The 24,549-nt window shown below is 41.0% G+C and overlaps 1 protein-coding gene across 1 annotated transcript in view; it reads left to right on the top strand.

Moving 5' to 3' along the window:
* The window catches only part of PSMD1 (proteasome 26S subunit, non-ATPase 1), a 94,258-nt gene continuing 69,709 nt past the window's right edge, over positions 1 to 24,549 (top strand). The window contains exons 1-14 of the mRNA XM_075530393.1: positions 1 to 299; positions 5,465 to 5,508; positions 6,222 to 6,295; positions 6,910 to 7,079; positions 9,654 to 9,859; positions 11,147 to 11,290; positions 13,658 to 13,884; positions 15,788 to 15,848; positions 16,607 to 16,735; positions 19,308 to 19,396; positions 19,813 to 19,891; positions 20,741 to 20,914; positions 23,411 to 23,522; positions 24,035 to 24,231. Coding sequence (XP_075386508.1) covers positions 284 to 299; positions 5,465 to 5,508; positions 6,222 to 6,295; positions 6,910 to 7,079; positions 9,654 to 9,859; positions 11,147 to 11,290; positions 13,658 to 13,884; positions 15,788 to 15,848; positions 16,607 to 16,735; positions 19,308 to 19,396; positions 19,813 to 19,891; positions 20,741 to 20,914; positions 23,411 to 23,522; positions 24,035 to 24,231 — 1,722 coding nt within the window. The 5' untranslated portion in view covers positions 1 to 283. The remainder of the gene's footprint in view (positions 300 to 5,464; positions 5,509 to 6,221; positions 6,296 to 6,909; positions 7,080 to 9,653; positions 9,860 to 11,146; positions 11,291 to 13,657; positions 13,885 to 15,787; positions 15,849 to 16,606; positions 16,736 to 19,307; positions 19,397 to 19,812; positions 19,892 to 20,740; positions 20,915 to 23,410; positions 23,523 to 24,034; positions 24,232 to 24,549) is intronic.

Below are 24,549 nucleotides of genomic sequence, written 5' to 3'. Positions count from 1 at the left end.
GGGAAGAAGTGAAGAAGACGCTAGCGCTCTCTGTTCACCTTTCCTTCAGGGCCAGGGCGGCGGCGGCGGCGCGGAAGAGACAGACGAGGGTCAAATACGCGTCAGGCAGCGCGGCGGGCAGGCCCGCGGCGGGCGGGGTCCTGGAGAAACGCGAGCCGGCGGCCTGAGAAGGCGACTGACTGGGCAGCTCACCCGGGAGCGAGCTAACGCGGCGAAGGGAAAGGGTTCTGAGCTGACAGATCCACAGCGCTGCCGGGACGGCGAGCGAGTGCGAGGCGCAGCCATGATCACCTCAGCCGGTGAGCGCGGGCAGGAGCCGGCGGCGAGAGGGAAGAACCGCGGGCGCCGCTGCGCCGGCTTTTAGCTGAGTCAGGGCCGGTGACTGGGCACCTCCCAGCGGAGCGCCGGCCTGCGCGGCCCCTCGTTGCCCAAAGCCCACCCGGGGCTGAGGTCTGGGGCTCCGGCTGTTTCTCACGGAGGGCCCCGCAGCTTCTTCCGGCTCACGGGGCCAGCGCGCGGCGTCCACCGCCTTGGGGTGCCTCCCCAGCCACACCCCCGCCCGGGACCCGGACGCGTCCCGCCCCCGAGAGGGTCTCGCCCTCCTCCAACTCTCTGGCCCTCGGCCCCGAGCGGCCCCAGCCGCCCCCGGTGGTCGGGGCCCACATGGGCCCCGGGGCGGGCAGCCGAAGGCACAGCGCCGAGTGCTGCGGGGTGAAGTTGGGGTCGGCCTGGTCGGAGGTGCACTGCGCGGAGTTCAGGGGACGCACACAGGGCACTGGGGAGGCCGGTGGGGCAGCACAGATGGCACCCGGAGGTGGCATTTCACACCGTGTTCCGGTTGATTCTCGGCGACCGGACCTCGGGTTTCCGAGCTCGTTACTCAATGGGAGCAGATAGCCTCCTCTTTCTCCCGCTGAGCGGCTGCTGGTTTCGAACCTCTGGCCTTGCGATCGCCCCCCGACAGGTGGTCCGAGCTTCCACACCCCCCTGAACGCCTTGTTTCGCCCCGCGCCTCCCTCCCAAGTACCTCACTGTACACCATTGGTGGTAAGGGGCCCAAGCCCCCCACGTCTTTATGAGCCACCGAGACAGCGCCATGCTTTCCATGAAGGCTGGCCACCTCGGACTTGGGGCAATAGTGTTGAGGGAGGAAGAAGGGGCTTTCTACGCCCGTGAAGACTCACAGTCCTGGAAACCTACAGGGACCCTGCCCTCCAGGGTCTGTGTGAGTCGGAATCGACTGGATTGCAAGGAGTTTGCGGTTTTTTTGAGTGTTGTTAACCCTTTGCTGTTGAGTTCATTCTGACTCATAGTGACCCTGTAGCACAAGGTCATCCATAGAGTGCCCAAGGCAGTCATCTCTATAGAAGCAGGCAGCCTCCCTTGTCTTTCTCCCTGGAGCCCCTGGTGGGTTTGAGCCTCCTGCCTCTGGGTTAGCAACTTGGCGCCGAACCACTGCACCACGAGGACACCTGTTTGTTGTAGTCAAGTAGACTGACCCGTGGCGACTCCCAGCTGCTTCATTGGGTTTCGGTCTATGGCATTTTTGGAAGCAGGTCACCAGCCTTGCCATCTAAGGAGATTAGGTGGATTTGAACCGTCAGCCTTTCAGAGAAATGGTAGAACCATCTCTGGTCTCCATGAGACAGTGTAGGAAAGAGCGTTTCCAGTCCAAGCTCTAAAGATAAAACACCAAACTCACCACCATTGAGTCGATGCTGACTCATAGCCACTCCTCAGGACAGGGTAGAGCTGTCCCTGTGGGTTTCTGAGGCTGTAACTGTGGGAATAGGAAACCTTGTCTCTTTCCCAGAGTGGCTGGTGGTTTTCAAATCCTGGCCCTTGCAGTTAGCAGCCCAACCACTGTGCCACCAAGGCGCCTCCAAAGACAAAGCAAGCACCAGGCTTCTTGCCCCGTACTTCAGATCTGTCCTTTCCCGTCTGTGAAGTTAGCCCAGACCGCCCTCATCGCTTGGCTAGGTTAATGACCAAGACAGATGAGGTTCCCCCTTACCTCCACACACTCCAACTCCATTCTTTTTGTTGTGTCCAGAGTATTCTTTTAAAACGACTTAATCAAATTGTCTTCTTGTGTCCATTATATTTAGAGGAAAATCTGGACACTGAGCCCAAACGCTCCTCGATGGAATGGACGCCTGCCACGTTCTTTGTTCACCACATCCTCATCAAGTGGGCTTCTCTTTCTTGAAGCCATCTTTTCTCGTCGGCCACAGGCCCACTTGTACATTCTGTTTCCTCTTTCTAGATTCTTTGTCAAGTTTACAGCACTGTTAGTCTCTCCTGACCATCCTGTTAAAACCTGCTGCCTCTTATTCTCCAACTCTCCACCCTCTCAAGCCCGCAAATTGCCTGGCTTACTTGCCCAATTACCGTGTATTCCTTGAGAGAAATGTTGAACAGGAAGCTTGTTTTTACCATTCTTGGAACACTGAGGGGCTGTGGTAGTAGTGTAGTGTGTATTTATTACTGTAATATTACTTACCAGCTTCCCATCTAAACCTTTGGTAATTGGTTTCCTGTCTTTCGGTTTTCAGGTTGGCCCACCATCTGACCCCCAGGGGCTTAGAGGCAGTGTGGTAGTTCTAGGGTGGAGTAGGCAGTTTGTTTATTGAGTACGAAGATCACAGTGGATTGTCACAGTGGCTGAAACAGTGGGCTCAGGCATAGAAACCATTGTAAGGACCAAACAGTGTTTCCTTCTGTTGTGTGTAGGGTGGCTGGGGGTCTTATATAAAAATCTATCACTTACCTTGATAAAAGCAGTACCCATACAGCACTAAGTGATTATAGGAAATTTGTAGCATTTTTTTATTCTTTGGCAAAGTGTGCTGCTATTCACAATCAGTTCTGCTCCTAAGTATCCTGTCTAGCATCTTTCCCATAACCTCTGCTTGCAGGGTTTTTGTTTGTTTTTAAGAAGTTGAATCTTTTTTTAAAATAATAATTTTATTGGGGACTCGTAAAGCTCTTATCACAATACATACATTGTATCAAGCACATTTGTACATTTGTTGCCATCATAATTTTCAAAATATTTTCTTTCTACTTGAGTCCTTGGTATCAGCTCCTCATTTTCCCCCTCACTCACAAACCCTTGATAATTTATAAATTGTTATTATGGTATTTTTTAATGTCTGACACTGACCAGTGTCTCCCTTTACCCACTTTTCTGTTGTCCTTCCCCCAGGGAGGGGGCGATATGTCGATCGTTGTGATCCATTCCCGAAGTTGAGTCTTTATGTCGCCATGCTGTCAACTCGGCAGCTCTGCTCTAGACTTACCAGCCAAGACTAACCCCTGGCACTTTGTAACTGTGCTGAGGACAGGAGCATGCCTCAGCACCATAGCATACTTCCACTGGTCAAGTTTTGCGTCCTTTTCTCTAAAGATTATGGGAAAGATTCAGCAAATCTATATTAGAAATTGCCTTGGTATCTTCATCAAACCCCACTTTCTACTCAGCGTTCCAGAAAGACCTATGAGAGAAACACATGAGAGAGAATTTGATTTCCTTTATGGCCTAAACACAGCCATTTCCTGTATCTTTTCCTCCCAGAATTCTTTAACCTCTGCTGTTTCCAGGTCTGTACTTTTGAGAAGCTAGTCTTCTCTCCTGTCCCGGGTTGGTGGTGAACACCTAGAGCAGCGGGGCTCAGCCGTCCTCACGCCGCAGCCCTTTCATACAGCTCCTCTTGGAGGGGGGACCCCAAGCATAACATGACTTTCGTTGCTACTTCATCACTGTCATTTTGCTACTGTTAGGAATTGGACGACCCCTGTAAAAGGGTCTTGACCCCCAGGTGGAGAACCGCTGACTTATTCAAACACTGAGTAATTTAAATCAGAACAAGTAAGACTGCTCTGGGTCTCTGAGGGCCCTGGTGGTGGTTCACATTGTTGCGAGATGCGTTTGCATTGGCCCCCAGTCCTGGAAACCCATTGCACAACTGAATAAAACATTGCCTGGACCCCGTCATCCTTTGATCTGTTCCGGATTGGACATTTGGGATTCGTGGGGTTTTTGAAAAGTTGCCACACTTTGGAAGTAAATCCCTAAGTTTTTCTCCTGCTTGATTATGACAGCATCCTTTGCCTTATTGATGACTGAATGTGATGTATATTCTAAAAGTGTGGCACGTTTTCTCATTTTGGTCTGTTTGAGTCAGTGAATCAGAACAGTGGTCCTCAGACTGTAGACTGTTAAGATCACAGGGAGGCCGTGTGACAGCACACGGTGCTCTCAGCCTAAAGCTTCTATTCAGGAGGCCTGCCTCTCAGTGCACACTTTTCTAGACACCAGCGTGGATGACTCATTATTATCCAGTTCATGAATTACCCAAGCCGGTGACTAGGAAAGTGTGCAGTAGCTGCCCAGCACTCAGGCGGTATCTCTGATGAAAGGTTTTTTTAAGGGCTGGCTCAAAAGTAATGAAATAGCACGATTGCTCATTTACAGGTCGACCTCCTTGTCTACACCCCACACTACTGCATTTGACTTTTAAAAATTGACTATTAAAAAATAATAAAGAAGTTAACAAGTTGCAGTGCTGTGAGAAATGCTCAGAATACCGTTATTCGTCAAGACATACTACAAAGCTCTGGGCTACTAATAATGCTCAAAGGGCCTGCCACTCTGCTGTAAACCTCAACCCTACAGTATTTAGCTCAAGGCCCATGATTCACTAGCCCACTCCCCAAATTATATGCCCAACCCTTCACAGCCTGAAACCATTAGCTCCACTTCCGTGGGCCAGCAAGTTCAGCTCCCTCAAGTAAGGGCCCAGAGAGGTCTGCGGCCCCAAAGCATTCAGCTCAACTTGCTCTCAAGGCGTAAGCAGGCTTACTCTGTCTCCTGCTGGGCCTCTGGTTTCTGCTGCTCCTCTCCTGCTGCAGCCGCTCCTAGAGAACCCTGGCTCCTGCTGGGAGTGAGCGGCCCGCCCCCTCCTGCTTCTCCTTCTATACCCAGCAGGATGACAATCAAATGAATCCTGTGAACCCTTGCTCACAGGTGAACCCTATCAGTGTCTTCTCCCTTTTTACCCAGCCCTGCCTAAGGAAAGGTGGTTTCTAACTCCAGGCTGGAGACTTTGCCTGGGAACGCCACCTTATGTAAGTCACTGCCCCTGCTGTAGGGCTGTGGTGGAGCCAAGAAGTTACATTTTTAAGTTACCAGTTAATATTGATGCTACTGTCTCAGAGACCACACTTTAAAAACTAGGTACTTTTGAAAATTAGGTAGTAATCTGAGAGTGGAGTTGAGGATTTGATAATATAGTTAATTCTTAAACTCTGAAATATGAATCTTGGTGGCTTTAAAGAGAAAGTCATTGCCATAGTGAAGTTCTTATTTGTTCCCAAGCCGCCATATATTTTTGAACAAGCACTGATTGCATGTAAATGAGCATAAAAACCATAATTGTGATATGCCTCCGCTCTCTTACAGCTGGGATTATCTCTCTCCTGGATGAAGAAGAGCCACAGCTTAAGGTATGTACTGGAGGGGAAAATCACTATATGTTGTATGAATACTCTGATCTCTTTGAATTTAGTGGTCGCTGTATATCTCCTGTCACTGAATAGACTCTCGCTCCCCGCCTTTCCTCTCCCCTGTCCCCCTTTCTCGGATAGTAGCACCAGAAGAGGTGTCTTGGCATTAGCAGTTGGTTTTCCCCAGACTGAGCCAGGTTAATAATGCAAGTCAGCCTCACTGTAGCACGTGAATGACCTCCAGTTTATCAATAGAAAGTGCAAAAGACAGTTTCTTCTGTGTTACATATTAAAGGTTACTTTCCAACTTTACAACTCTAAACACCTGAATTACTTTAAATCTAAGCTAGCACCCTCCTGTATGTTGCTCTTGTACTGGAGGGAGCTTCGAAGGGTGTGTGGAAAATTCTATTATCTTTTAGTTCCATTTTCCCATGAGCTGTTAGAAGCCCCTAATATTTCAGAAGGAAATATTTATTATGATAAGGAATGACCTGTATGTTGATTAGATATTTTATGATCGAAAAGAGAAAGAAAATGGTAAAAAAAATATATTGACCGGTTGGTGTTTTTATATCTGTCATAGATTAAAAGCTCTGGCAAGTATTTGATTGATTGGAAATATCCACCACCACCCCGCCCCACTTTTCTTTTTTAAGTAAACGTTGTGAAAAGTCTGTTCAAAACTGAATTTGGGTTTTATTTTTGTACAGGAATTTGCACTACACAAATTGAATGCCGTTGTCAATGACTTCTGGGCAGAAATTTCTGAGTCTGTAGACAAAATGTAAGTAATTATTTTTGTAAACTGGAATAAGGTAGATCACCTTTAATTACCTGTGATCTGAGTCTTGTGGCTTATTAATTCATTTAGACATTTTCTGCTACTAAATTGGCGGTTTTCAACCTTCCTAATGCCATGACCCGTTAGTACAGTTCCTCATGTTGTGGTGACCCCCCCCCATAAAACTTTTCATAACTATAATTTTGCTACTGTTATTAATCATAATGTAAATATCTGATAGGCAGGATGTATTTTCATTGTTACAAATTGAGTATAATTAAAGCATAGTGATTAATCCCAAAAACATGTAATTATATATTTTGAAATATTTATTTCTAATGACAAATAAATGAAATTTTGTCTTGTAGTATGGGTAACTCTTCACGCCAGGTCCTCGTAGGTGGGCGTAGCTGCCTGTGGGCGGATGCGCCTGGAGATGGATAGAGGAGCGGTGTCTCCCTCGGGAATACGTGTTTTCCAATGGTTTTAGGTGACCCCTTGAAGGGGTCGCCACCCAGGCTGAGAACCACTGTGCTAAATTGTTACTTGAATACTTCATATTGAGAGTCTGAAAGAAAGCCATTTAAACTCACCTTCTACATTCTAATTTCATGCAGAGAAGTTTTGTATGAAGATGAAGGCTTCCGGAGTCGGCAGTTTGCAGCCTTAGTGGCGTCAAAAGTATTCTATCACCTGGGGGCTTTTGAAGAGTCTCTGAATTACGCTCTTGGAGCAGGTGACCTCTTCAATGTCAATGATAACTCTGAATACGTGGAGACAATTATAGGTAATTATCTTCCTGTTGGGAGCGTCTTAGCTCATTGGCTCTTTCTTACTCTAGTGAATATAGCTCCCCCCTTCCCACTTTTTCTGATGTTGCCAAATTTTATTTTAATTGAAGTTCATAGTCTTTGCAATACTGTCATGTAGTTTTTTATCTGCCTACCAACTACTGTATTTTTGTTCAAATAATTTTATATGTAAAGCTTTTACCAAACCAAGTTAGTGTCCTCTGAACCCTCTGCATTCTGTGTGTGCACGTTCCATGAGGACAGCTGTAGTTTCTGTCCCGGCGAACAGGAGTAACTCGTGATTAACGGAGAAGCTCACCCCCAGGACATTTAAAAACGAACCAAAGAAATTACTTAAAATCAGCCAGCGTAACACATGCCGCTATCTTGACCATTATTATGCTCTAATGTATTTATATATATTTGACACACTCAAGACTTAAGAGAATACTTCATGTTTTAAACTTCGTTTAGAAAATGATACTTCCCCATCATTGTTCTTTCACTGTATCTACCATTCGAATTCTAGTTTGCGATAGTTAATGACCATACTACTATGGTAAAATTTAGTCAAAATTATTATGGACAGTAAAATGAAAGGTAGTAGTGTACCTGGTTTATTCCACAACTACCCTAGGAGGAAGGAATGAACTGTTTTCCTAGAAGAAAACTTTAGGCTCTGAGATGAGAAAGGCAAATGACAATTTAAAAGAAGGACCAGTTTTTTCACAACCATACAACTTCTAATAAACATTGCTTTAGCGTCATTTTCTTACTTTAGAAACCTTGGCAGTACAGTGGTTACGAGTTGTGCTGGTAATCCAAGATCAGCAGTTTGAAACCACCGGCCACTCCTTGGGTAAAGACAGTGCTTTCTACTTCCATAAAGAGTCTTGGAAACCCAAAGGAAGCAGTTCTACCCTGTCCTGTAGGGTCTGTATGGATCTGAGGGCAGTGGATTTTTTTTAAATCCCCCCTTTTTATTTTTTAAATACATGGCCATGTTTGAAAAAGCATTTGAAGTGAGGAGGTGTAGCTGGTAAGTTCCCCCTTTCTCCTCTCCCCTCCCCCGTGTTTCTTAACTAGAGGGGGTCTTTTGTAGATTTCGTACAACCAGAAGTGTTTGAGGTCTCTGATTGTTCTGTGACTACTACTTCGTTTTCATTAACCATCCCTAGACCTGTGTGATTCTACCTGGCTGGCCCCTGAATGTGGTATATTCTAATTTATACGAATTCTCTGCTTCCTCCTAGTATATACCTGTTGTTGTTAGGTGCCAACTAGTCAGTTCTGACTCACAGTAGAATATAGACCTGTTTAGTGTATATTTAGTAGGTACACATTTAACAATATCTAATGGAAATAAATTTTGCATGTGTTTAGCAATTCTTTATGGAAGTTCAGATTATTTCTACTTACTGGAGCAATTGTTTATAACGAAATAATCTTGACTCTAGTTTTCTTTCTTTGGAAGGGAGTTAGTCTGGCTAGTGAGCTATAGACAGGATAACTCGCGTGCACAGGTAGCCTCCAGGATGCTATGGGGTCAGTTCCAGAATGACACGGATACAGAATGAGCACATGTTGTTGGACAAATGGTGTTAGCAGACTTATTGTAGAGTTGCCATATCAATTTGTTTATGTAAAATAAAATTTAAATTACTTTATTGAAGGGGGAAGGTTGGAGTTAAGCCAAGCACAGTAAGACAAAACCTGCCTTTATGTCATTCCTGCTGCATGGCTCTTTAGCTTCCTTATGCTTTAGGATGCACCTGAGAGAGATTCCCCTCTGGGATTGTTTCTAGAACAGTTCAGTTGTGATTGCTAAGTAGTGTGAGTTGTGAACAAACTTTAGTTCCTCCCGATAGGTGTGGCACTCTAGATTATATAACTGAGGGGGATAGTACCTTACTAATGTCACCTGAGGGTCATGCTCACCCTGCCACTCCATCCCCGCCTCACTGTGAAACGTGAGCGCCATGTTGTACACATGCACCATTGCCTGGGTTTCCAGGGGGAAATAGCTCACACTCACCTCACTGAAGAACATGAGTGTTGTGTCTGATTTGCTACAAATGCCGGGAAAGTGTCTAAAAAACCATTGGAACCTGCAGCACATTTCAGGTTCTTACACTGTTGTGCTACAAAGATGATTTTAACACCATCCCTAACTTTGTAAGGAGGAAATCGCTTCAGTGATGGGAAGAAGTGTATTGTGTATCACCATGTCATAATTGCTGCATTAGGTCTTTTCCAACTTTGTTCTTTAAAGTAAAATAGCCAATAGTTATTTGTAGCAGACTGTTAATACAACAGCTTACTCAAGGTAGTTTTGGTCAAAATAAAGTAACAAGACAATGTTTTGAATAATATATTGTCATCATGAGAATTATTAATTAGTATATAGCTTTCTAGTATATTTAAGGAGGAAACTAATTATTTGACTATTATAAATTGTAGTGCCTTATATTGGTTTATTACTTTATAATCATCCCATAACTATATTTGATTATGAGTGATAGGCATTCCCCTTTCTCATAGTGATGAGAGTTATTTTCTTTACACGGTAGCAAAATGCATTGATCACTACACCAAACAGTGTGTGGAAAATGCAGATTTGCCTGAAGGAGAGAGAAAACCTATCGACCAGAGGTTGGAAGGCATAGTGAACAAAATGTTCCAGCGGTGCCTTGACGATCACAAGTACAAGCAGGCCATCGGCATTGCTCTGGAGACCCGGCGACTGGATGTCTTTGAGAAGACCATATTGGAGTCGGTAGGTAGATGTAAATTTGAAGAGCTAATTATTAAAGCTGAAGAATCTCATGGGTAGTGAAGAGAAAATCTAGCTTAAAAATAACATACCATGTATACTCGAGTATAAGCTGACCCGAATATCAGCCGAGGCACCTAATTTTACTACAAAAACTGCATAAAAATGTGCTGAAAAACTCGGTTTATACACGAGTATATATGGTGCTCATTTGCCAAATGTTCGTTGATGTCTGCTTCCAGCTTACATTTCTTTGATATTTTGAGGGTCTATATTGGAATGCTGTGTTAGTCTAGCCTTTTTAAGAAGACTGTATTGATAACTAAATGTACAACTAAACCTACAAACTAGATTTCTGATTGGGGGTGGGGACAGGCTGAAAAAATTACAACAATAAGTCACCAACCAAAGCGCCGACCCATCCCACTGGCCTCGCCCTTCGTCCCTCTCGACAAGCAAGCTGTTGCACCCTGACAGTGCTCCATTGCTTTGGGGTAATTTCGTCAAAAATTACTCTTTCTTAATTCTGCGTAATTCTTGTTCATGATCCAGAGCTCAGGTCAATTGCCACTCATTTACAGAGCCTGCCATCAGTCGCTGCCACTCTTACCCTCCTCCCCCGACTGCAGCAAGCAGGTCCGGTTGGTGCCTGGAGCCTGGTACTTTTTCATAATGTCCACACTAGCGGTTATTATGTACCACTAGATGGCTGAAGTCTGGTTTTCATGGCAGATTATAAACTCCATCAAGATTGGCATTTTGTGCCTTGTCCACCTGTGTCCCCAGCCCCCAATCAAGTTGATGCTGACTCATTGACCCTACCGGGCTGTGTAGAACTGCCACTGCAAGTTTTCAAGAATAACTTTCCGGGAGTAGAAAGCCCTGTCTTTTGTGGTGGTTTCAAACTGCTGACCTTGCAGTTAACAACCCATGACGTAACCACTATGTCATCAGGGCTTCTTAAGAGCCAATACAAGTAGAATCTATTGAGAGTAAATTAATGCATGACCTAGTATGATCAAATGACTCTTATTCTATTCTCATTTAATTTGGGGCCTTTGTCTTCATGAAAAAAGGATTAAAATAATTTGCCTTTATTCCTTCCACAAATATTTTTTGAGGAAAAATGATGAGTCTGGCCACTAAGTTATAAGCGAATCCAGTAGCAAGAGACAGAATGACACTTCATAGAAACGATTGTAAAACATGGCCACTTGGCACATAGACTTTTTCAAGTAAACGTAAGGCTTGACTAACAAGATGATATGTTTTTAAATCTTTTTCTTTCAGAACGATGTCCCTGGAATGTTGGCATATAGTCTCAAGCTCTGCATGTCTCTAATGCAAAATAAACAGTTTCGGAATAAAGTGCTAAGAGTTCTAGTTAAGATTTATATGAATTTGGAGAAACCTGATTTCATCAATGTCTGTCAGGTAAGGGAACTATTTCCACTAATGTACACTAGAGGGCAGTGGTGGCTCACTGGTGGAATTCCTGCTTCCACGCAGGAGACCTACTTCCATTTGCAGGCAATATACCTTAAGTGCAGAACCACCCACCTCTTCATGGCTTATGTACTGCCATGATGCTGAAAAGGTCTCAGCAGAGCTTCTAGAATAAAGCTTGACCGTCTGCTTCTGACAATCAGCCAGTCAAAACTCTGTCGATTACAGTATTCCAGTCTGCCAGTGATCATGGGGATGGCATAAGACTGGACAGCATTTTATTCTGCTGTGTGTAGACTTGCCATGCGTTGACGACTAGTGTGGCAGAAACTAGCAATCACCCCCACACTACACTATCCACTCTATAGTCATTACACCTGTCTTCTCTAGTGGTTCATAATTGTTACATCATCCCTGAATCTCAGAAAAGCTGTGTGCAGTTACTTTATTTTTAATCTTGAAAAATATTTGAAGCTAGATAAGGAAAAGGGAAAGTTATAACAAGAAGGTAGAAGGATCAAAACAAAGCACAAAACCCAACTATCATGCTGTTTATGTTTCATTTTAAAACTCATCTGAAGTGTAAAAATCACCATTAGTTCTTTACCCCAAAAAAAACCCCAAAAACATGTGGGTATGTTTCATTATCTCTTGGTGTATGGATTTTCTTGCACATGAACTACATTTCAGGTAGACTGGAAAATTAAGTCTTGCACTGAACTTTTCCCAAAGATGATGCATAGTCTTAGTAAGTACATCATTCTTTTTTATTTCTCTATTTCAGCTTAGCAAGTTGAAGTGTACACATGTCCAAGTTTTAAGAATTCTTCAAAGTGATTGTGTTTTGCTTACAGCTGTTATTTAGTGCCATTGAATTGTGCCATGGGGACCCGACTTAACAACCTTGAATCACTGTCCTGAAGCCCTGTCCGGTCCTGCACCATCCTCACAATTGTTCTTAGGTTTGAGCTCATATCTGCACTGTGACCGTCCTTCTTGTTAGGGCCTTCCTCTGTCTCTGCCCTGCTGCTTCACTGATTATGAGGTCTTTCTGCAGCGACTGGTCACTCCTGACGGCGCCTGCTTAGAGGGTAGCATCTTATTGTGCATTGTTTTTCACTGTAGTGTGTGTTACTATCCTTTATACTTTAAAAATATTCAGACTAATATATTTCAAAGCAAATTTGAAACAGGAAAAGCTGGAAGAAAAATGTATCCATATTTATATTACTCTTTGTTTTATTCTATGTAGATATCTAGGTGTTTGTTCATTTCTAAGTTGTTGGCTAACAACTTTGTGACCTCATTTTAAAAAATACATACCTTTAACATTGAGTCAGTAGAATATAACCATCAAGTGATACTGAAATATGAAAGTCTTAAATAAAAAATAGTGCCTTGCTGCCCTCTTCCTTCCTGTTCACATTTCAGCTTTACTCCCCAGAGGCAATAGATCTCTTCTAGCAACTGTATCTCTTCATTTTGTGTCATTTTAAAATGACCATTTTTTGTATCTTAAAAGTTCTTAGTCACATGATTCAAAATTCAAAAAAGTACCAAGGAGTGTACGTTGAAAACATTTTTTCCTACTCCTTTCCTCCACCTGTGGAGCTGTTACCTGGAGCCAAGCAGTGGCAATTCTTTATGTCCTTCCATTTAACGTTTCTCTGTGTTGTAAGTTTTCTTGTGTCTTGTTTGTGCCATAGTCCTTGGCCGATGTCCTGTTCCTACTTTATAATACATGGCCTCAATTTGTTTATTTTAAAATTGAATTCCTACTAAGAGAAAAAGAAAATTTTTAATGAGTTATTAAAAGCAAATACCTAACTTTCCCGGATAGCTTTATTAAAATGTAGCATACCCTAAGAGTACTGGGGAAAATGCTTTAAACATGATCATTTTAGTGCCAGTACTTTACAATGGATGTTGAATGAATGTATGATTCCCACAATATGAAAATTTATGTTTTTAAGAGAACACCTTGAAATTGTTACCTTTGTTGTTTTCAGGATACGTCGAAGCAGAACATGCATTTTTAGGAACACTTAGATATAAATTGTGGATGATACTGAGAGAAATCATGATTGCTCAACACACCAAATGGAACACTGCTACTTAGCAGATAGAATATTAGGAACTTGGGCTCTATCATTTGTATCAATTTGGTTAGGAAAGGCAATTGCCATTTTAAGGAAAACTTTGTCTAGTACCAGGATCAGAAGTAGGTCCTAGTTGACCCCATTGGCTTGTGCTTATATTTTAGAGTTCCTTGTATTGTTGATATTTTTTAATCTCTTGAGTACCTTATCGGCAGTTTTCATTTATTGTGTAATTTTCTTTTTGTGTTCGTTTCAGTGCTTAATTTTCTTAGATGACCCTCAGGCTGTAAGTGATATCTTAGAGAAACTGGTAAAGGAAGACAACCTCCTGATGGCCTATCAGATTTGTTTTGATTTGTACGAAAGTGCTAGCCAGCAGTTTTTATCATCTGTAATCCAGAATCTTCGCACTGTTGGCACACCTATTGCATCTGTGCCTGGATCCACCAATACTGGTACTGTTCCGGGATCAGAGAAAGACAGGTATAGTATTTCATCTGTATCAGAAATTACCCAGCAGTCTTTCTATTCCCGTGGGATAGATGCAAGAGTCATAGAGCAATCTCAGAATAATTCATATAAACTTTCAGCTGTCGTAGCTTAGATAAATCTCATTAGGCTGTCCTGTTTTGCACTGTATCGGTACAGTAAGGACAAAGTAAAGAAATGGATCCTTTTGGAAGGACAGCAAGTATTGTCTGTAAGGGAGAGCCTTCCCTCACAGCACATGTGCTCTCTCTCTAGGCAAGTGAACTAAACGTCTCCAGTGGGATTCGTGGGTTAGCCTTTACCTATTTGGTTGGATATATCGAGGAAAGTAAAACATTCTCATCGCTTCACACTCATTATTTTTAATGTGTATATCTCTGACGCACTTTATTTATTTGGGGTGGGGGTTAGTTTTTTAAAACTTATCAGTATATATTTCACTTATACAATTTAATAGTTCTTTGGGGAAAAAGCCGTTTACTATGTTTATGTTTTGGTGGCTTCATTCTTTTCCATGGCTCTATTTTATTTATGCCCCCCCCAACCCACACCCCACACACATACACTAATACCACACTATCTTTATTGCTATGTTTTCAAGGCAAGGAATGTGAAACTCACAATTTTGTTCTGGACTAGGTCTTTCGCAGTTCCAAAATCTGTGGGGATTTTGAATTGTTTTATATCTCTTTAATGAAATTCTGACCCGGTTGAGTATTCCAATAAACTTGGTCTATTTCTCTTTTTACTTTGATTTTCTGTAATACTTTCAGTTGTGTTTTACATATTTTATGCAGACACTTTGCACAACTTTCCTTAAATATATTTCTAAGTGGTTCATGTTTTAATGCTACTGAAAGTAGTATTTAAGGTTTTCAATTTCAAATTGTTGCTATACAGAGATGCAGTTGATTTTTATGTATTAACATTGAATTTTGTAACTGCTAAATCATAGATATATTGATTTTTTTTGGTAAATTCCCATGTGTACTCATGTATAAGCCAAGTTTTTCACATGTTTTATGCAATTTTTGTGGTAAAATTAGGTGCGTTGGCTGATATTCAGGTTGGCTTATACTCGTGCATATACAGTATTTAGTATTGTCTAACTAGAAATCATGTTATATGTGAATTGTATTTCTTCCCTAATTTTTGTACGTTTTTTACTGTATTGGCTAGGATTCCCAATATGTTACTGACTAGAAGTGATGTGTGTACATCTTTACCTTGTCCTAGATCTTAGGGGGAGACATTTCCTTTTTTATGTTTGATTTTTAAAGTCGCCTTCCTTGTTAACATTCTGTTTTTCTGTAGGTATTACAGGTTGTGCTTTCGCTTCAGAGTTACCTTTATTTCTGAAAATTTTTTCCTCTTTAATTTCTTATTTTTCCATAAACTTTATGTACTTTTTTCTTATTCTGGTGTATGACATTCTTTTTATATCTTACGTCATTGGATAGTACTTTAACTCATTTTGAAATTTTATTTTTCTTACAATAATATTGTATATGTGGGACTTAGTTTTCCTGACTTGAGTCTTTCTAAGTTTACCCCTTTCTGAAATATCCTCTTCTGATTGGAGTGTTTGGGATATGTGTCACTTGGCTTGTTATCCATGAATTTGGCTATGTTATTTACTTTGTTTTCATGAGGAGTGTGTGTGTGTGTGTGTGTGTGTGTGTGTGTGTGTGTGTGTATGTGTGTGTGTAGGGGGGATTTAATCACTGAGGTTGCCTTCCTAGGATCTTTTCTATTTTTCACTCGTGAAGCAACTAAACTCTCGCCTTGCACATAATTACTTTGTACATGGTTCAGATCTGTGATGTCAGTTGGATCACTTGAGCGTTTATTCAGGAAAGCCTGTGTCGGATTAGTGACTTGGTTCTCGTCGTTTTAGTGAGACGATGGGAACAGAAGAAGAGACGGGCAGTGCGCCTGCAGGAAGGACACCAGAAGCGGTGAGTGTGCTCCTCAAGTCTCACAGCGTAGTGGGGCTTGTGGAAGCAGTACATGCCTGCCTTTCTGAAAGGTTACGTTAAAAAGAGTCATTTTATACAGAGTTCTATCTTGTGCAAAGTAAACCTTTAACAATTGTTTTTTTTAAAACCCACACCTAATGTAGAAGAAATCAAATCATCAGATCCTTCTGAAAACTGAACTCTAAATTACCTGTCACTGCATGATAAAAATTTGTGACTTATGAAAAAAATCATTATTTATTTCTGGTGACAAATTAGTTGTCTTTAATCTTCATGATGTAAGCAAATATGTGAAAAGGGTTGTTACATTGGAAGGCAGTTTGAAATGAATTGCATTCTTTCAACAAGAGAGACTGCAACTGTGGCTGCAGTGAGAAGATGGGGCAGACCCAGGCAGTGCTTCATTCTGTTGTGCGAGGATTCTGATGGGCTAGAACCAGTCAGGGGCTCCCAGCAGTAACAGTGATACCTGACATCTGTCTCAGCTCAGCGACCTCTAAGAAAGAAAGAAATTATTTGTCCTCTCAAATGACACATGATTTTTAGGGCCCTGATGTTTGACCTACTGTTAAGTTCTGCTATTAAAATTTGAGTTTCCTTTGTAAACTGTACTTTAGTATAACCTGTGTGAATTTCCCTGGTTTAGGGCTATTGAAATAAAGATGGCTTAATTTTGAAGTTGTAGAATTCAGTAATATTTCAATTTTAGTTCCTTTTTTGCTTGTTTGCTTTGCCAGAGCCCAGAGCCTAAGGACCAGACTTTGAAAATGATTAAAATTTTAAGTGGTGAAATGGCTATTGAGTTACATCTGCAGTTTTTAATACGAAACAATAATACAGACCTCATGATTCTAAAAAATACAAAGGTAGGAAATTTTTCTATAGTGGAATTCCCTTATTTTTATATTTCAAATGTATAATCATTTACTTCTTATTGAATACTGTTATGTTCATTTGTAATTAAGGAAATGATGACATTCTTAAACTTGTTAAAATAAGAATGGGAATTAGCATTGAACACTTGTTTTTTTCTTTTTTGGTGTGTGTGTTATTGTTTGAAGTGAACTTTGTTGCAAGACTCCAAGTCTGAACACCTGTTTTCATGTTAGTGTTTTATTGGGACACGTAGTGCATTATTTTTACCTTTTGTCTTTTAAAATTGTGTGTGCATATTTGTATACAAATATATGTAACAGGTGAGGTACAGTCAGGATATAATAGTATAGGTTGTTTGTCTGTTTTTCCCTATGAATTGTAAACTTCTTTAGTGAAACCCTTGTTAATTTAAGGTTGAGATAATGATCCTAATAATTGTTAATAATAATATTTAGGGATAATGTGTGGCTCAAAATATTTTATATTAAATATATATAATACTGAAAAGCTCTTATTTGCTTAATATTTTCTTCAACTTCTGTCCTTTAAAAATATTTAATATTCTATTAACTATAATATAATGATACCTTATATATCTATAATAATTCATTACTAAACAGCTGTTAGAGAAGCTATGTAAAAAAATTTTGTGTGTGTGATTTAGGTAAAGTTTACAGAGCGCTCTTTTGCTGTGGTCTCTCTCTCTCTCAATCCTTTCTTTCCCCCCTCCCCCCTCTCTCCCCTCTTTCTCTTCTCCTCTCTTCTCTTTCTCTTCTCTATCACCTTCTCTCCTTAATAAAAACCCATTTGGGTCACCAAAAAAAAAAAATAGTTTACAGAGCAGACAATTTTACTTTCAGTGATTCATACATACATTTTATTTCACCTCATCCATTGCAGTCCCTTCAGGGTGCAATTAATTACCTCATTTCCTCTGTTTCCTGTTTCTCTTCCTCTGCCTTTCCAACTCTTGGTACTTTGTCCTTGAATAAATGCTGCCTTTTTATCATGAATGGTTGCTATCCTAACATGAGGTCGAGTCTAGACCCAGAACTGAAGGTTGACCAAGGTCCTAGTCTCAGAGGTTCCCCCAGTCTCTATCTAAGCAGTAAACCTGTTCTTTCTTGGTTTTAAGTTTCGTTATGCATTTTCTCCCATTCTATCCAGGTCCCTCTAATCTGATCTTTTTCAGAGCTGTTGGTCATGTTGACCTGGGCACCATCTAGTTCTTTAGGTCTCAGGGTGATAAACCTAGTCACTGCTCACCAAAGTAGATTATAGCCTTTTGTCATTATAAACTGGTCTCTACCTATTGATCTTGATGTCTCTGAGGCTGCATGTATAGTAATGCTGCTTGAGAGTTGTTTGTTTGTTTGTCATTTAATTGGGGGCTCATACAACTCATATCACAATACAAATATCCATCCATTGTGTCAAGCACATTTGTTGCCATCATCATTCTCAAAACATTTGCTTTCTACTTGAGCCCCTGATAACAGCTCCTGATTTTTCCCCCTCCCGCCCCACTTCCCACTCCCTCATAAACCCTTGATAATTTATAAATTATTATTATTGTCATATCTTAGACACTGTCCAGTGTCTCCTTTCACCCACTTTTCTGTTGTCTGTCCCCCAGGGAAGAGGTCACCTGTAGATTCTTGGAATCGGTTCCCCATTTCCAACCCACCATCCCTCTACCCTCCCATTATGGCCACTCACACCACTGGTCTTGAAGGGATCATCTGCCCTGGATTCCCTGTGTTTCCAATTCCTATCTGTACCAGTGTACATGCTCTGGTTTAGCCGGATTTGTAAGGTAGAATTGGGATCATGATAGTGGGGGGGGGGAGGAAGCATTTAAGAACTAGAGGAAGTTGTATTTTTCATCATTGCTACCCTGCACCCTGACTGGCTCATCTCCTCCCCGAGACCCTTCCCTAAGGGAATGTCCAGTTGCCCACAGATGGGCTTTGGCTCTCCACTCTGCACTCCCCCTCATTCACAATGATGGGATTTTTTGTTTCTTGATGCCTGATACCTGATCCCTTCGACACCTCGTGGTCACACAGGCTAGTGTGTTTCTTCCTTGTGGTTTTTAATGAAATTTTTATAAATGGGAAAAAGATTAAACACTAATTTTCACATTTGCCAATTATTTGGATCCTTTTCTTTATAAAATAACCTCATTAAAGGTAAAATTACTTTGGCTGCAGAGCTTCCATGTTAGAAGAGGTGTGACATTGCCCTCAGGTTACCTTGGATGCTTTGGGACGGAGGCTTGCTTATGAGAAGGGAAGTGCAAAATTAAACTATTAAGAACCCACAGAACAGACCCCCAACACCAGTTCCTGTTGACCTCCAGTTGGGACTACAAACAGAGCTACTTGACTTGCTGCTTTTTGTAAATATCTGATCTGTATAAAGAAATATCTAAGATCTATATTTTAAATGTATGTTCAGTTTATTCATGTTTCTCGTGTGTGCGTGTGCGCGCGCCCCGCACAAGTTCACGTTCACGGATGTGGGTACTTAATAGTGATGTGAATCTGTTTGTATTTGTAGGATGCAGTACGGAACTCAGTCTGTCACACTGCAACTGTCATAGCCAACTCCTTTATGCATTGTGGGACCACCAGTGACCAGTTTCTTAGGTAAATATGCTTAGAGATTTCCACTTTGACTTAAAATAATCTTAAACAGATTGTGCCAGAATTGTTATATAGGTGTGGGGAGTCCTGCTTCTTAAAATTGTATTTTTGTTGTTTTCCTTTGCATATGTCTACTCTTTAAAAGTAAAAAAAGCAAACATTTAGTTGGCTTGATTAAAGACTTTTGAAGGAAATTTATTAAGATCTGACATTTTAATATGGTTTTCCTTTAGTTCAAAGTGCAATTATCTACCATATGTTTTTAAAATATTTTAAAATATTAAGCCTAATTCAGGGTATAAAATAGAACCGCCAGTAACTTAAATCTATAAAGTGAAATTATTTCAAATGGTTAAGATAAAATTTTAATGCTTAGGATCTGAAAGTAAAAGCCTTTTCATTTGTTTCTCTTCTTTCAGAGATAACTTGGAATGGTTGGCCAGAGCCACTAACTGGGCAAAATTTACTGCTACGGCCAGCTTAGGTGTAATTCATAAGGTAATACATACTAATCAATGCGAATAGACAGTAACAGAAGCAATTTTCCTGGGATTAGGGAATATTAAAGGAAACAACAGAGTTTTCACATTCCTCGAGACTCCAGTCTTTATTAGAACCATGGAGGGTGAACCCCAGAAACTATTGCCCCGTAATCTTTAAACTGAACCAAAGATGTTCCCTGAAGCCCTCTTAAAACTGAATACTAGTTTAGCTTGACTAGTGACCTTGAGCATTGTGCTCTTAAGAACAAGCTGCTTGCAGCAACGTGTAAGATTAGATGGGAACCTTGGAGGGTGAGAATGGTTACACAAGTCAATGTGATCAGTGTTCCTAAATTACAGACGTAGACGCTGTGGGCCTGGCATATCTTGTACTATGTAGTCTCCACAGCAACAACAAAATAAATAAAGCTCAGTACCAAGAAATAATAAAGGTTTATTAAAATTCACTGGCAATTAAATTTGGTAGATTAGGTTAATCATCTTATGACAAAAGATAAAATACACTTCTTTTTGTGTTTCTAATAAAAAATTTTTCCCAGGGTGACTTTCTAAGCCATTTTTCAAAGAATGAATTGAAATACATTATTTGCATAGTCTAGGATGAAACTAGAAAAATGTTATAAAGCAAGAAAAAAGATTGAAGAAGAAGCATTACTGATATTTTCTAATGATAGTGTCGTGGGGTCTCTTAAAGACTGGGAGTGTTTGGTAAGCTAGGAGAGGGGTAACATTCATACTCCTCTTTCAGGAAGTGAGCCTTCTGTAGCACAGTAAATCAGAGGAACTATTGTTTCTCTTTTCCTCACCTGTCTTACTGACACACCTGTTTGGCTCAAATTCGCAGGGTCATGAGAAGGAAGCATTACAGCTCATGGCAACATACCTTCCGAAGGACACTTCTCCAGGCTCAGCCTATCAGGAGGGTGGAGGCCTCTATGCATTGGGTCTCATACATGCCAATCATGGCGGTGACATAATCGACTATCTGCTTAACCAGCTTAAGAATGCCAGCAATGACGTAAGTTTGCCATGAAAAAAACTCAATTTCTATTATTTTAAAGGTCCAGGAAAGTATTACTTGCCCAATCATCATAGTGAGTAGAAATTTTGTAGGGTTTGGAATACTTTAAATAATACTCTTTAAATCATACTCTTCTGTAACTAAAAATGTGCTTTTTAGTCTCTTAAAACCTATGAAAACATAGTGCCAGACATTTTTAAGACATATATTATTTTCCAATATTAAAGAAACAGACCATGTTGCTGTCCAGTAGATGTGACCTCACACTGCCCCGTTAGGATAGAGTAGAAAAGCCCATCGTGTTGCTGAGGCTCTCATTTGATTAGCACGTGATTCACATGTCATACCGTTTAATTGTTCTTCACCACAATTTCAGAACATGTGCTCAGCCTCACTGTTGTTAGCTCCGCCTTTCGCCACAACCTCTCCTGTCATGCCTGTAGCCCACAGGTAATTAGCAATCCAGTTACTTCTCTGTAGATTTACCTATTTTGGATTTCAAATACAGAAAATAATACAAAACAAAAACAGGAAGCACAATTAACAAAATCAAAACCTCAATTGAAAAGAAAGCAGAAAGTACTGCAAGCTGTAAAAGAAGGGTAAAATGGGTCAAAAGGGAGATCAAATGAAGTGTTACATTTTAACAACTCCGTTATCCATAGTGGACTTTAAAATGCTCTGCTAGTGAGACTATTCACTTCTCGGGACTCTGGTCTGAGGGTCACTGGAGACCTAATCCATGTGGGAGCCCACAGCCTTCTGAAAACCAGGTGTTGAGAATTGAAGCTCCGATACTGTTACCTCCTTTGGATTTGGGTTTTAGTGCTTGGAACGCACGGGTCACAGAGACTTCTGTGTGGACCTAGGTGAGACTCACTTAGATGGCTGCTTACTTTCAGACAAGCCTGTAAGCCCTCTGTGCTATTCTCTCTGATAAGGTCCTCTTGCAGAGTGACTGGAGAGGTCAAACTGACCACCTCTGGTTAGCATCCTGGCTCTTACCACGGCAGCCCCAGGGCTCCTTTAGAGTCTTGGAATGCTAACGTGTAAGTGACTTCCAACCCTGTCAATTTAACCCTATCCAATGAAGGCCTAAGGAGCCTACATAGGATTTGAGAAATGAGAATTTTGTTTTCGGTTGGACGTTCATTTAAGATCCTTGTACTGGGATTGTAGATTTTCATTTTTAAGTTAAGAGTGAACCTTAGGCTCTCAAGAAAATCACGAGGTGAATGAGAGAAACTTGTCTTTCTGATGGTCTCTATCAATAGCAAACCCCTCCCTGCCCACCAATTTGATAGTTATTTGCATACATCTTTGCATGCCACATATCCTCTAGTTTTTAAATGCTACCCCCCCCCCCCCCTAATTATCATGATCCCAATTCTACCTTACAAATCCGGCTAGACTAGACTGCTCATGGAGCAGTTGCTTAGAGCCCTGCCGTCTGACTGAAGAATCAAACTCCAGAGATTGAACACCCAGGCGCCCTAGCTTAGGTTGCAGGGCATAGTGTGAGTGTTTTAAATGACAGTTCCACTAACACTCTAGCCAATGGGCAAACTATCTGCTATTGTAATTGTTTCTATTAAATGCTTACATTTGTATCAAGCATATACATTTTAGAAATCTTTCCTCCTCCTCACCTAGCATCTTCATCATCGGTTTATCATAGGATTGGAATTCAGATTTTTAAAAAAGAGAGATTATGTTTGTTTAGAAACCCATGTTCAGTGCATGTACTCTTTGTTTATAATCACATTTTAGGAGAAATTTAAGTTACACTTAAATTTCAGTCTAACTCTAGTTTATTCTTCTAAAATACCAACCCCTTACAGTACATTTTCATTTTGTCTCTAATGTAGTTTAAATGAATTTGTTTTCTAAAAAAGCCATGTGCACTTCATGTTCAGTCTATTCATGAGCCTATACTATGTATTTTATCCAGTAAACCTCAAAACAATTTTTTCCAAAAAAATCACAGATAACCTCTAAAATGCCTTCTTTAAACTGAAGATCAACTTTGTGCTCTTGACCTCACTTTCTTCCACTTTCTCACAGTTATGCTCTGTTAGGTATCTCTCTGTGCCTCCTCAATCTCTCCTTCTGCCCTGCCTCTTGTTCTGCCAGTGAGCCTACACATACCAAACTTACTTGCATCTCCCATTAGTTGTCCAATCTCATTCCTCTTCTCAGGCAAACTTACTGAAAAAGTGTTACACCTTATTCCTCTTGTCTTTGTTTTTGCTTTTCTTTATATACCTTATTTTTTCATTTTCTTTTTTCACCTGTTCACTTTTCAAGTCACTATTTCACATCAGCAAGTACCTTCTGTTGAAACGAAAAGTGCCCAAGTTACCACAGGACTCCTTTTCATTTTCCCTGATTCATCCTCTACATATTTAATATCAAACTCTTTATTTGAAATTGGTGTATGAGCTTGGACTGTACGTAGATCACCGGTCAATAGAGCCGATACTGTTTCCCTAGATTGTTCGACATGGTGGCAGTCTGGGTCTTGGTTTGGCTGCCATGGGGACCGCGCGCCAAGATGTGTATGATTTGCTAAAGACAAACCTGTATCAGGATGATGCTGTGACAGGTAAGCAGTTTTTCTAAAGACAAGTTCTTGGTGTGACTAATCTAACTATAATATTTGCTTTCTTCCTGGATTTTCTAGCCACTTAAAAATCTAATGGATTTCTCTACTGGAAGGAGTGTATTTTGCCCTAGTGGTCAAAATCTTTTGAAAAACATTTTTTATGATTTGTAGACTTCAAAAATGGTGCATTCTCTCTGTATAGCAGACTTGTAAGAATGTGATGTGTGCTTGTATCATAGGAATGTCTATTCCTCAGCAGTAGAGATAAAATATTATTATAACATCCCTTTTGAAATCGCTGTAAGATTTATCAATACATTCTGCCAGAGTTTAAAATGGAAGAAACTATAAATGTATAGATGTGCTTTGCACACATTGTGCTTTGCATCTGATTTGTTGACTATCTCAAGGGAGTGACTATTTTGATAGTTCAGGTTATTGATAGTATTCCTAATAGCATGTGTTTTGTTGACTTGACTCTTACTCTTTATGGTTTCATCTTTATTTGCTAGGAGAAGCAGCTGGTCTAGCCCTAGGTCTCGTTATGTTGGGTTCTAAAAATGCCCAGGCTATTGAGGACATGGTAGGCTACGCACAAGAAACTCAGCATGAGAAGATTCTGCGTGGTCTGGCAGTTGGCATTGCGTTGGTGATGTACGGGAGGATGGAAGAGGCTGACGCTCTCATTGAATCTCTCTGTCGTGATAAGGTGAGATCACACCGTACTCATCCTCCCTTGTGCTCCCTTGCCCTCCACTTGTTCAAGCTTACAGAGAGACTTACTTACCTTCAGTGCATGAGCTTTGCTTCCATCAGAATGTATGTGTACATTTGTTAATAAAACGGCTCACCAGATTCTCAGTCTCATAGAATATCGGAAAGAAATACGCTGATTAGAAGAGGTGAAAGGGATTTGAGGACTTTGAATTTAGCCAAGATTGCAGGTCTACGATTCCCCCTTCAAACAAAGCCCGTCCAGAAAAATTCTTTAGAAAGTTACATATCTTTCTTTTAGAATTAAAATTTT

Source organism: Tenrec ecaudatus, chromosome 13, assembly GCF_050624435.1.
Source record: "Tenrec ecaudatus isolate mTenEca1 chromosome 13, mTenEca1.hap1, whole genome shotgun sequence".
Lineage (NCBI taxonomy): Eukaryota > Metazoa > Chordata > Mammalia > Afrosoricida > Tenrecidae > Tenrec > Tenrec ecaudatus.
Note: the sequence above shows the minus strand (reverse complement) of the source record. Positions and strands in the feature narration are given on the sequence as shown.